The sequence below is a fragment of the Sinohyriopsis cumingii genome, chromosome 1, assembly GCF_028554795.1.
Source record: "Sinohyriopsis cumingii isolate HCF-2022 chromosome 1, ASM2855479v2, whole genome shotgun sequence".
NCBI classification, from domain to species: Eukaryota; Metazoa; Mollusca; class Bivalvia; order Unionida; family Unionidae; genus Sinohyriopsis; species Sinohyriopsis cumingii.
The window spans coordinates 126415987-126429097 of record NC_142961.1 but is presented as its reverse complement, the minus strand read 5'-3'; the positions used below and the strand labels follow the sequence as shown (position 1 = coordinate 126429097).

The 13111-nt window shown below is 33.7% G+C and overlaps 1 protein-coding gene across 10 annotated transcripts in view; it reads right to left on the bottom strand.

Annotated features, from left to right (window-relative positions):
• LOC149807832 (focal adhesion kinase 1-like) overlaps positions 1–13111 on the bottom strand; it is a 242187-nt gene that overhangs the window by 24397 nt on the left and 204679 nt on the right. For all 10 annotated transcript variants that reach the window (XM_089971208.1, XM_089971144.1, XM_089971216.1 and 7 more), the window contains 5 exons: positions 9778–9867; positions 5113–5317; positions 4557–4636; positions 1477–1694; positions 225–470 (listed from right to left, as the gene is read on the bottom strand). In XM_089971208.1, coding sequence (XP_089827334.1) covers positions 225–470; positions 1477–1694; positions 4557–4636; positions 5113–5317; positions 9778–9867 — 839 coding nt within the window. The remainder of the gene's footprint in view (positions 1–224; positions 471–1476; positions 1695–4556; positions 4637–5112; positions 5318–9777; positions 9868–13111) is intronic.

The window sequence follows — 13111 nt, the reverse complement described above, 5'->3', positions numbered from 1 at the left end:
CTCAAGTTAAACAGCTTTACAAATCTGGAACCAGACTCAAACAAAGTAAAATTTCATTAATTAAAATCAGTCACCACTTTGCTACATCAACACTGGTAGTCTGTTTCCCTCTCTTGCATACACTGTTCCAGGTCTTTCACACACCGTTCCTTATTTTTCATACACTGTTTCCTATCCCTCATAAAATGTTCCATATTTCATATCAATACATGCAAAGCAATTACCTTATCAACATATAACTGCCTGATCGATGGCCCTGGGAGTCGAGGCGGAGGCCCAATTACTGGATCTTGGAGGTTCCGCAGAGGTTTTGCTGGACTTGGATATGTCCCAATCCGGCTAGTTGTTGGAGTACGAGTGAGTGGGAAGCTGGCAGTAGTCGTGGTAGTTGAAGCAGGTACTCCAGTTGAGACAGCAGCATACCCACTTGAGGATGGAAAATAGCGTGAGAGATCAATCTGCTGATGACCCTGAAATAAAAGTGCAAGTAGATTATCATATACCTACGGTGAATTCAAGTATGACTGCATTTAACTCTGAAATGATTTCAGTACATTAACGTTGCTTAATACATTGTCCACAAAAATTACTTGCTTTACTAAATATGGAATTCAAGTGGTCCACTTTACATATAAACAATGATGCAGAGAAACTTATATAAAAATGGGAGACAAATATGCTAAATAATATTCAATCTGCAAGTAGCTCTTATTGCCACTTTCCAAAAATCTATTAATGAAAAAACATATATGTGGCTCTTTTTCCAACTATAACACAAAAGGATTTTGTAGAATGTATACAAAGTGAAAACCAATTCTGGTTTACATATTTTGGTGTTCACCACAATCCAAGCGTACATATTTTGGTGTTTAATACAATAAATGTGTACATATTTTGGTGTTTAATAAAATCCAAGTGTACATATTTTGGTGTTCAACACAATCCAAGTGTACATATTTTTGTGTTCAACACAACCTTCAGAGTGCTTAATCCATATGCTTCTATCTAAATTAATCAGAGCTCACTAATCAAAAGGGAAATAACTCCACTGAGGATTTCATGTGACTTTTGGAAATTATTAGTTTCCAAATTTCTGTATTAGCTCATTATTACTCATAAGTAGTTATTTCCCTTTGTGAAATACCATTACATTAGTGTTGCTGATATCACATAGTACCTCACTAGATACCTGCATTTAACATATGTAAACATGCACTCTGGTTGTCCCTGAACTCTAGATACAGTACATGATTTGGCAGACAATGACTGCTCTTTGTTTATCTGTCTGTGGAATAGTTCCAGTCTTAACTGACACATGAGTATTGTACCCAAAGGAACAGATATTTGTCCTTCTGTTTTACATGGGGTAAGGACCAACAGGTATAAATGTAATTCTTAACACTTGCTTGATTTGATAAGTTACCTGTAGGGTGAACTAAGATAAAACTTACCAGGGTGTTTGATATAAACATTTACCTGAGGTGGTCGGTTGACTGTGGGTTGTTCAGGGCTTGGACCAACAGGGGTGCTCTGACTGAGGGGAGTGAGAGTGGATGTGCTGTTCCAATGGTGGGGTAGGGACCCTACACTTTGGTTGGCACTGAGATTTGGTGTGGACCCAGCTGGTGATACACTGGGGTAAGTGGGCCGTGCTGGCTTAGGGGGTGGGGGCTCCTCTTCAGACCCGTTTGAGCCTAAATGAAGTAAGAAGTTTATCTAAATCAAACACAGATTTTATTGCTGGCAGAAATACTACATTTACCTGTGTACAGTACTCTTTCACTATAAGACATGTCAGCATAAAGCAGTGCATTATAAGAAGTAATCATGATCATGGATATTTCATTATTTAATAGCCATATTATAAATCAAAGTCCTGAGCGTACTGATGATTTGGAGGGTTAGGGTAACACATTGCATTGAGCACAATTAAAGGGATGAACATAAATTTTGTGATATTGATAATCATGTTAAGCAACAAATATTTAAACGTTTTAAGTCTCTTTTTTTCCTTTATCCCTTAACAGAGTATTTAATAAACAAGAAGTCCAAGTGGGCATTTACCTCGCTCACGGCTTACATAATTTTAACAGTTGACCATTTATACTAAGCAGACTTATGTCATAGTATAAGAACACGTACTATATAAACAATTTCTCAAACTTTACATAATACTAATTTTACTAATTTTACTATATCTTCATAAAAAGTCTTTCTAAAGATGGAGGCAAAATTAACATGCACAGTTTCTTGCTCATAATTAAAGCCATCCAAGATTTCATGATAATAAATTCAACAGATCAAAAACATGACTTCAAGAATGGTAAGAAGTCTAGTCAATCAGACGCAAGAACACTTCATTAATATGCACTGATCTGGCTAATTAAGGAAACACTCCAGGATCCTGATGATGGAAGTATACATTCCAAGTTTGATCAAAATTAGGACTTCCAGTATTTAAAAGCTCACCCAATCAGATGCAAGATCACTTCATTAATATGTACTGATCTGGCTAATTAAGGAAACACTCCAGGATCCTGATGATGGAAGTATACATTCCAAGTTTGATCAAAATTATGACTTCCAGTCTTTAAAAGCTCACCCAATCAAATGCAAGATTACATCATTAATATGTATAGATCTCACTCATTACCAAAATCCTAAATCTTGATAATTTAAGCCAATAATTCAAGTCTGATAAAAATCAGACCATATATATGGCTTCCAGAGTGGTAGTAACAAGATGACACAGTCAGATGTGAGCTATTTAGTATGCATGGATGTAGTTCATTACTGAATTCATATGAGATCTTAATAATGTGGACATGTTTTCCAAGTTTAAATAAAAATCTGATGAAATATGCATCCTCCAGAATGGTAACTAACTTAGCCAATCTGTTGTGAGATTTTAAAGACTTTAACATATATTCCACATTTGATCTGAAATTTGGTCTCTAAAAGTGGTAACAAGTTTTGCAAATCCAGTGCAAGCACAACCCACTAAGTTTTATTGAAACTGGATCTGAAAAATGAACACCAGAGAGGTAATACACAATGGATGAATGTAAAGCCATAGCACATTCTACCCTGACATTATGACTATGTGAACTAAAAATTACTATAAGATTCTGACAAATCGTCTTTAAACATAGGCCTTTTTATGAATATCTTCTACAGATGTTTTCTTTGAACTACTACACAGGTGTCAAACTATATCAAGCAACGTGATCACACTCAGGATAATAATTTCATCTTAGTATTATAATCTGAGTCATTGTCCTATACAAAATATCAAAAATGTCACTTTCAAGGTCAAATGTGCAATAGAGCTAAATACAGAAAATTGCCTTTTTTTAAAACTACAGACTATTTTTAGTAAAAGAGTAGACAGCATGCCATAAGCTTAAGAAGGATAAATCCACCGAAGACAATAAAATACCCCAATATAGGGTAACCTCGCCTATAAGGCAGTCCATTTTTTTTGTAAACATCAATAGTGTTATAGAGTGTGAATACTTGTATAATACATACTTGAGTATGAAAAACAGACCAAGACATACTATCTCATATGGTAAAGGATAGTAAGGATCTATGCCATCTGTTTGATAAGACTAAAAACACAGATCCTAATTGTCCAAACTAATCAAATGACCCTTTTTACCTTTGCTCACTGTCGATTACAGGCACATTTGATGATATAAAGGGTGTGCATAGACAGATGTCACTGTATTTGTTATCAAGTATTTTACACAATCTCATTTAAAACTTGCATATGCGAAATATTTTCCAGACATGGAAATTGTTTCTTTGAAAATTAAAACATTATGAAGATGATTACATTCATTCTTTCGCCATTGAGCAAAACTTTGAAGGATTCATTTTGTTTTGGGACAGTCTGAAAATATATGAAACTGAGTGTCTACATAATTATTACACAAACATCAGAAACTAATTGGAATTTTACCAACTTTATTAAAATACTGGTTGGTAAAATTTTATGTGAAAGTTTAGCTGGAAGCCTTCAAAAGTTTGCAAAAATTTAGTCAGCTTTAGCAACAGAAAAGTATTTAGTCTATTCATTCTCCTCCAATTTGTTTAATTTCATATTTCCATTTTCTTTTTCAAGGAGGTTCATACAACGTAAATGAAAGCTTGAGAGTTAAACAATTTGTGCTACCAAATGCCAAAATTAAAAAAATGTTCAACATTCAGAAGATTCCAAACCATAAATCAGCAATATTTAAGATAATGGAAATTTACCCTTACATGGAAAATGGAAATACCTGGATGTTTACCGACATTCTAATTTAATGAGGTTATGCTATAATTTCTTGCCACATCAGCAGTTGCCTTAATTTTTGACAAAATTTGTCAAAATATCTGCTTGACAGTGAAAGTTGCAAACAGTATTCTTTCTTATTGTACAATTTCAACAAAAACACTAATGGAACCAGTGTAAATTAAAAAATATTAATGGAACTAGTGTAAAATTGAAAACCACTAATGGATCTGTGTAAAATTCAAAATCTCTTCTAATAATGAATGAAGTAACTCACCCCAGGATATGGCCTGCACTCGTCTGTTGTCTCGCTGCATTTCCTCCTCTTGTCTATGCATCTCCTCATCAACAATTTCACTGAATAAAGAAAAGTGTTTCATTCACAAAAAAGAAATATGTCTTGTACTAAAGACAATGTTGAAATGAAAATCTTTTCTCTGCCATATGTAAGTACTTGATGAAATGACTAAAAAGCAACCATTTTGGGGAACATAAAACTGAAATATGCAACTCTCTAAGAGACAAAATAATTACAGGAATTGAATAGTAAAGTGGTTCCTTTTCTTTGAACCTCTGAGGTCCCTGGTGCAAGCATAAAGTCACTTGGGAGGAACAAAAGCTATCAGATTTTATTTTGTAATGACTTTTACAACAAGACAATGCAAATGTTTACGATTTATGATTTTCATGATAATTTCATTTATTTACTCTTTTATTTCATGATATTTCATTGGCCTAATACATGTACAATGAACATTTATCAAGTCCTGTATTTCAGGTCTGATAAGAGATTCCATCATGTATGACAATTTGTACGCTTAGTGTTCACTTACTACAACCAAATCTTGAGATCTGCAAAGGAGGGTCTCTTGGAGGGTTCATATGACCAGCATACACACATCAGGTTGTAGAGAGAGGGTGGACAATTTGGGGGCATGGGTAACCTCTCTCCAGCTTCAATCTTTCCGATAACATCATTGTTCTTAACACCCTGGAAGGGCTTGATTCCATACATGAGTATCTCCCAGATACATACACCTGCAAAGACAGATATGTACATATAAAAATTATTTGCAAGAAAAATTATACACAATGCTACTGCTGTGCAACAGACCTCTTGTAAGAGCTGACTTTGTTGTGGGTAGAGGCTATGGGTGGCAGTACTTGCCTTTACCAATCAATACCATCTCATCTATATCTGCATGTGTTTGAGTCTCAGGCTCGGCCAATGTGGGTATACGAGAAAACTTGTCAGTAGCTTCCTGTGGGTCAGTGGTTCTTACCAGGATTTTCCTGGGTTCATCCTCCACCATTAATACTATCTGCCATGTATAGTTAGTCCATCTTGCGCTAAGCAATAGAATAAAACTCAAACAACAACAACTACAGTGGACACACAGATAAAAAGATTTAAAATGTAAAGCTGCTGACTTACTGCAGTGCAACACAGAAAATACAATGGCATGTCAGTTTGCAAGTGCTGCTTTCCTTCTGCATTATTGTCATTGGCTGCTTGCAAGTGCTACATTCATAATTCTAGTCATGAATTTTCTATTCTTTATTGATGCAAGCTGTAAATGGCTGCTTGCAAGTGTTTAGATCTACATTCCTTCTGCGTCATTGTGTCTTGCAGTTTGCCAACTACTGAACTGATTCTGAAGTTTGTCATATGGCAAACGCTATGTCAGTTATTTCAAGTTTTGTATATTCTGTTTATAAACTTATCATATTACAATTACATCATTCCAGCTGCTGTTTTCATACAGATTTGGCCTTGCAACAATGCAATTACTAAGTTTTATCAGTATCGTCTTTGTTGTCAAACTTGTGTTGCCATCTGTTGTCATAATGGCATACTAGAGATTAGCATGGCATCATGACAGCAGATGGCGTTCTAAATTTCTTAAGTTTTTCCTTTACCAGATATAATTAATGCTACCCATGGAGCTTTATGGCATTCATTTTGTGTCAATAAACATTGTTAACTCTTTCAGTCCCTGTTTGTAAGGTGTATGTTAGCAACGAAGTTTTAATCGTTCTCTGATTTATAGCACCTTACGAAAACAAAAATGCATACACTACAGCAGGGTGGTCCATCTTCTTAAACCCCAGTTCTGAAGCACTTATGTATTTACTTTCACCGTTTAAGAAATCTACTTCTTGGCGATACCTCTCATTACTTTGGAAACATTAGTTATATTAGCAAAATAAGGATCAGAAATGACAATGATATATTCCCTCATACTCTTTTTAACGAGCTTTCATCAGACGACCCTGATTGTAAGGATCATATTGCACATCACCCATTCTGACGCACCTCACAGACGTCTATCTCCTGTGATACTATTGTACATAAGCTCCGGTGGAAATAATATATTTCAGATCAACATCAATAGCACATAAAAAAGTTTATTGGTAAAATGACATTAAAAGAAACGAAGCATTCCTAAAGGTTTTCTTATTCTTTTTCTCAATCTTGATTTTGGAACATATTTTGTTGCAAAAGCCAAAATAATCAAATTGTGGAAAATCATGTTCGTATCATGATAAAAATATTTACTTGCAATTATAAGTATCAGGTTTAGTGTAGGATCATTTTCCAATATGTAATTTGCATTGTTAATGGACAGAACCTCAACCATGGAATGTATTTTAAAATTTTTTTATATAAAAAAAAAACAGCTTTAAAACTGGTTTGCAACTTTTAAACACTGGTCATTGGAGCCATACAAGTGACATGCCTTGTAAGTGAGGGGACATTATAACAAGGCACGTTCCATCAAAACTGCTATAATAATGCATCAAAACTTCAAAAATAAGGCCTTTAATGATACAAGAGCACTTAATTAGTTCTTATTAGCAAAGATCTACAATTAAATGAACACAATTTAAGAAGATATATGACCTTGTCCAGATTTTCAGAAGGGCAGTGGTACAGTGAAGTGCTTTATGGCAAAAGAAAGAGTGTCAAAATACTTTATACATCCAACATGGTAGGCTGTGCTATATTTTGAGCTGTTGATAAAACAGAGCCCAAAAGGAAACTAATGACTTTGTTGAAAGTAGGGAATGGTTTTCTAAATATACAGAAGAACTCTGCTTTAACCCACATCTTTATAGCTCAGGGCTGGATATAACACAGTTGTGTCATGGCTGCCAATTTTATTACTATCCCTTAGATGACCATACTCAAACATTAGCCGAGCTGGTAAATATATATTTAAAAAAATCAGCCAAGTTTCAGAAGCTGATAGCTTACATATAATTCTGTATTAATGTTCGTATACAGCAATGATTAATTTTCACTGAACATGGAATGCTCTTAATTCCAATAGTTACATAAAATTGGCAGATAGTAACAGTATATGTTTGACTGTCATTTTGTGTATTTCCCCTACTGTCCAACACACACATTCCCCCTGCCACCCAATACAAACATTCACCTTACTGCACAACACACACATTCACTGAATTTACTTATAGTCTTGCTGTACTGACGATTAACACATATGTCTAATTCTTGATCATTCTCGCTGTACTAGAGTTTGCTAAGTAATAAATTCATCGAGCTCCTGATCATTCTCGCTTAAGTTAGGTAATTAAAACATTCGTTCAGTTCCTGATCATTCTTACTGTACTTCAGTTTGTTAATTAACCCATTCATCTAATTCTTGGTCATTTTTGTTTTTCAATTAGGTAATTAATACATTCTTCCAATTCTTGATCATTCTTACTGTAAAGCAGTATGGTAGTTAATGTATTTGTACAATTCTTGATTGTACTCACTGTAATGCAGTATGGTAATTAATGTATTTGTCTAATTCTTGATTGTACTCACTGTAAAGCAGTATGGTAGTTAATGTATCTGAATAATTCTTGATTGTACTCACTGTAATGCAGTATGGTAATTAATGTATTTGTCTAATTCTTGATTGTACTCACTGTAAAGCAGTATGGTAGTTAATGTATCTGAATAATTCTTGATTGTACTCACTGTAATGCAGTATGGTAATTAATGTATTTGTCTAATTCTTGATTGTACTCACTGTAAAGCAGTATGGTAGTTAATGTATCTGAATAATTCTTGATTGTACTCACTGTAATGCAGTATGGTAATTAATGTATTTGCATAATTCTTGACTGTACTCACTGTAAAGCAGTATGGTAGTTAATGTATCTGTATAATTCTTGATTGTACTCACTGTAAAGCAGTATGGTAATTAATGTATTTGTCTAATTCTTGATTGTACTCACTGTAAAGCAGTATGGTAGTTAATGTATCTGTATAATTCTTGATTGTACTCACTGTAAAGCAGTATGGTAATTAATACATTCATCTAATTTTTTATCATTTTTGTTTTTCAATTAGGTAATTAATACATTCTTCCAATTCTTGATCATTCTTACTGTAATGCAGTATGGTAAAAAATGTATTTGTCTAATTCTTGATTGTACTCACTGTAATGCAGTATGGTAAAAAATGTATTTGTCTAATTCTTGATTGTACTCACTGTAATGCAGTATGGTAATTAATGTATTTATCTAATTCTTGATTGTACTCACTGTAAAGCAGTATGGTAATTAATACATTCATCTAATTTTTTATCATTTTTGTTTTTCAATTAGGTAATTAATACATTCATCTAATTTTTGATCATTCTCACTGTACTGTAGTAAGGTGTTTATGTGTGTGTGTGTGATTTGGATTTTTAACGTAGCTTTAACACTTTTTCAGTCATATTGCTTCAATGTTTGCAGTGTGGCAGTTTATAGTGGTGCCTAGCACTGGGACATCATGTCGCAGACATTAAGCATGATGTCCCACCCAGTCACATTATCCTGACACTAGGTCAACCAGTCCTAACACTAACCTCTTAATGCTGAGTGCCTAGTGAGGCAGCTGTTAGTACCATTGTTGTAAGTCTTTGGTATGACTTGGCCGGGAATCAAACCCACAACCTCTCGCATCCAAGGCAGACACTCTAACCACTAGGCCACCAGAGCGGTCTGTAGTTTGGTAATGAACACAATTGTCAAAGTAAAGCATAATGCCTTTGGCCAATTGTTATGGAACCCAACTACCGCATTCTGTTGGGGCTCATGACAAGAGTATGCTTACAACATAAAGTGGACAAGAAAGGATGATAAAAATATTTGTAACTTGCTGCTTTATGACTCTTCTTGCTGAAAAATCACCGCAATTAAAATGATGAATATAGTATGTGCTTGAATAAAACACATCACTATTTTAAAAACCTGAGGGGAAAAAAACGAAACCAGGTAGGGATATAAAACATCCTTTGGAAAAATGAAACCAAGTAGTGATAGGGCTGGCTAAAATGAGGATAAATTAATTAGAGATCAGGACTTAAATAAATACTTAAAATATCAACAAGGAATAATTTCATGCACTGAAAAAAGTAATAAATATTGTAATAACTCATTTCTAGACTTATAAGCAATAGTTAATACATGCAGACAACCTATTTCACACTTACCAAACATCCACACATCACTAGCTGCTGTAAATCTACGGAAGTTAATGGATTCTGGGGCCATCCATTTGATGGGTAGTTTCCCTTTGGAAGCTATTGTTAAAAAGAAAGCAAAAAGAAACTAAAGTGAATTGCATAAATTATTACAGACACTAGAAATATGTTCAATGAACAAGATGCTCCACCACACTGTTTTAAAACTGACCTAAAAGCAAAATAATAATATGCATCGATGGATATACAACGTAAATACTTTATGTCCCAGCTCCATTCATTATGGTGACTAAAAACTGAAATTTTTATGGGAAGCAATTATGCATGTCATTAACTGGACACTAAAGACAAGACCATACAGACTTTCATGACATGGACACTTATTTTTTTAAAACTAAACTGGTTCATAATTTTGACTCTGAAATGATGTGATTGACAAGGGAGTACAGAGTATAAAAAGATTTTGATTTATAGAGGGTATTCTCATGATAAACTGGATTTGTGTTTGTAAAATACATACTCCCCCACTGCAGACCATAAAGTCCAAGTCATTAAATTCAAAAAATTCTGAATTGTTTTTAAAACAATTACTATAATGGAATCAGAATTTGAACAGGTCATCCACATATATATATATCCAAAGATGCAATCAAATTTCATTTCTCCACGTCAACTGGTTTTAGAAAAGCCCATCCTAGGTTCCACAAACTGGATGAAGTCACATCTACCTACTGGCAAAACATGGAGAAGTGTGTAGCTTTCTGAGATACTTGATAAAGTAATCAGTTTTATGAAAACTGTTTACTAATATTATTATAATTTGTTGAGTTGCTGCTGCCAGAATTTAAAAAAAAGATCTCAGATATCAATGCTTATTTGTATTTTTCATAATGAAAAAAGCAAAATGTCAGATATTGTGTTTTTATTTATTTTTTCCGAGTTTCAATTTTTGTGCTTTTGTATATAAAAAAATACATTGGTATTTAAATTCATGGATTTGCCTGTTCATATTTATATATCTGTAGGTTTTTAACTTCATGGATTTACATCTACAAATACCTAAGATTAAGAATAAAAAAAAGAACAGAACTATGCTACCCAATATGGTAACTTGAATGGTTAAAATGCTGATGAGCACAAATCAAGCAATTTCAAGCTCAATCACTGCAGCATGTTTTTGTCCCAGAGCTCAACATTTTATGCGTTCTGAGCCCATCAAAGTGCAAAGATACTAACTAAATTGAAAGACAATGATATCTCTCTTTTGTTGTGCCTGCCTGCCAACTTCAGCCACTAGACTGTACAATAAATAAAGACAACAGAAAAAACGAAATTCACACTTCCAACAGGTCACAGAGACCATAAGTGAAAAGGAAGATGTCACTGGTGAAAACTGGAGTAATGTATTAGTGGACCTTAGAACCTAACTGATCAAGTATTTCATTGTGATATTTGCAGATCACCCAAAAATGTGTGAAGGATTTTACCTACTTATCAATAAGTTTAATAAAGCTGTTTATTTCAGCCATTTCAGGATTATTTACCTGGTGATCATGTTGTGTATACCAGCTGACTTACTGACATAATGTTGATTCAAGGGTTTTGTTTAAAAATCTATGAAGTTGAGCTTCAATAATCTGTTGTACTTAGTGTATAGATATAGTGTTTCATTAGTTGTTGTGTGAGTACTTAGTGTATAGAAATAGTGTTTCATTAGTAGTTGTGTGAGTACTTAGTGTATAGAAACAGTGTTTCATTAGTTGTTGTGTGAGTACTTAGTGTATGAAAATAGTGTTTAATTAGTGGTTGTGTGAGTTCTTAGTGTATAGAAATAGTGTTTCATTAGTCATTGTGTGACAAGCTCAAGTACTGGAGTCATGTTATTCACTTGGATTAAAAATGCATAGATAAATGTGATCTGCTTTCAAAAAGGCTTACATTTTTTGATAAAAGTTTCATTTGAATTAAATACTGATTTGAGTAAGTATTAAATCTAATTTTCATCATTTATCTATCATTTTCAGTAATACTAGTATTTGAATACCTTTTGCGTTTTCTTGTTCTCTTTATACTTACTTATCTCAAGGTATACTGATTTACCCCGGTGCATGGAAATTATAGTTACCAGATATTGTGTACATACATGTGCATGGAAACAATATAAAATGCTTTAATTTATTTTCAAAAGGTTAAAATAAAACAAACACATGTAAAAGCTAATACTTAATTACCAGATTACAATAATGAAATTGATTATTAAACAGATTTGTTGATTGTGAGAAACATTTCAATAATAAAAAAAGGATTGGGAGATTTTACATAACATGTAGTTTAGCTAATTTTTTGTTGAGTCTTTTAGTGGTTTGGGGAAATATCAAAATTCATGAAAATTGGTGAAATCACAGTACCAAGCTTTGGACTTATTGCACTAAGACAATGTAAACAGGGCCTTCAACCATATTTTGTACAACAGGTACTGTCATTTGGTTCAACCTTAAATTTTTCCCTTGTGCCACCTGCACAATGGCTTCATGGCAGGAATAACAATTGATGTTTGTCAATTTGAGGAGAAATAAACCATATCTACTGATGTTCATGGTTATTGAAAGTCTTTTTTCTCATCTAAAATGGCACAAAAGCTTTTCTAATCAATTACAAGTTCCTGTTGGTGATTTTTTGGAAGAATTATCTAAATACTCAGGTATACCTCACAGCCAATGGGTGGCATTATTGTGGAGTAGATCCTTTGTTTCAGTTGAATATGTAATTAGCTATGACCAGGCATCATAAACATTGATTCCTTGTGCTTCTGATCAATTCACTGACACAATCTAGCTGCAAATAAACCCTTTCCATTTTTAAATTTAAAGGCAATCAGCTGCTTTCATAATCTGTCAGTTTTCTAGACAAGATTTTGTGTGGTTCTGGGCAACTTCTACATCCTCTCCTGGTGATTATGAGAGATATTTAAGATGACAAAGTTACTTTTTTGCCATAAGTGTAATCAACACAAGCACTGCCTAAGACAGTCTCTATTTTGTTTGAAATCAACATAAGTGCTGTCTAAGAAGTCTCTAAAATGTTTGTAATCAACACAAGTGCTGCCTAAGAAGTCTCTATTATATTTGTAATCAACACAAGTGCTGCCTAAGACAGTCTCTATGATGTCTGTAATCAACACAAGTACTGCCTAAGAAGTCTCTAAAATGTCTGTAATCAACACAAGTACTGCCTAAGAAGTCTCTATTATGTTTGTAATCAACACACGTACTGCCTAAGACAGTCTCTAGTTTGTTTGAAATCAACACAAGTACTGCCTAAGAAGTCTCTATTATGTTTGTAA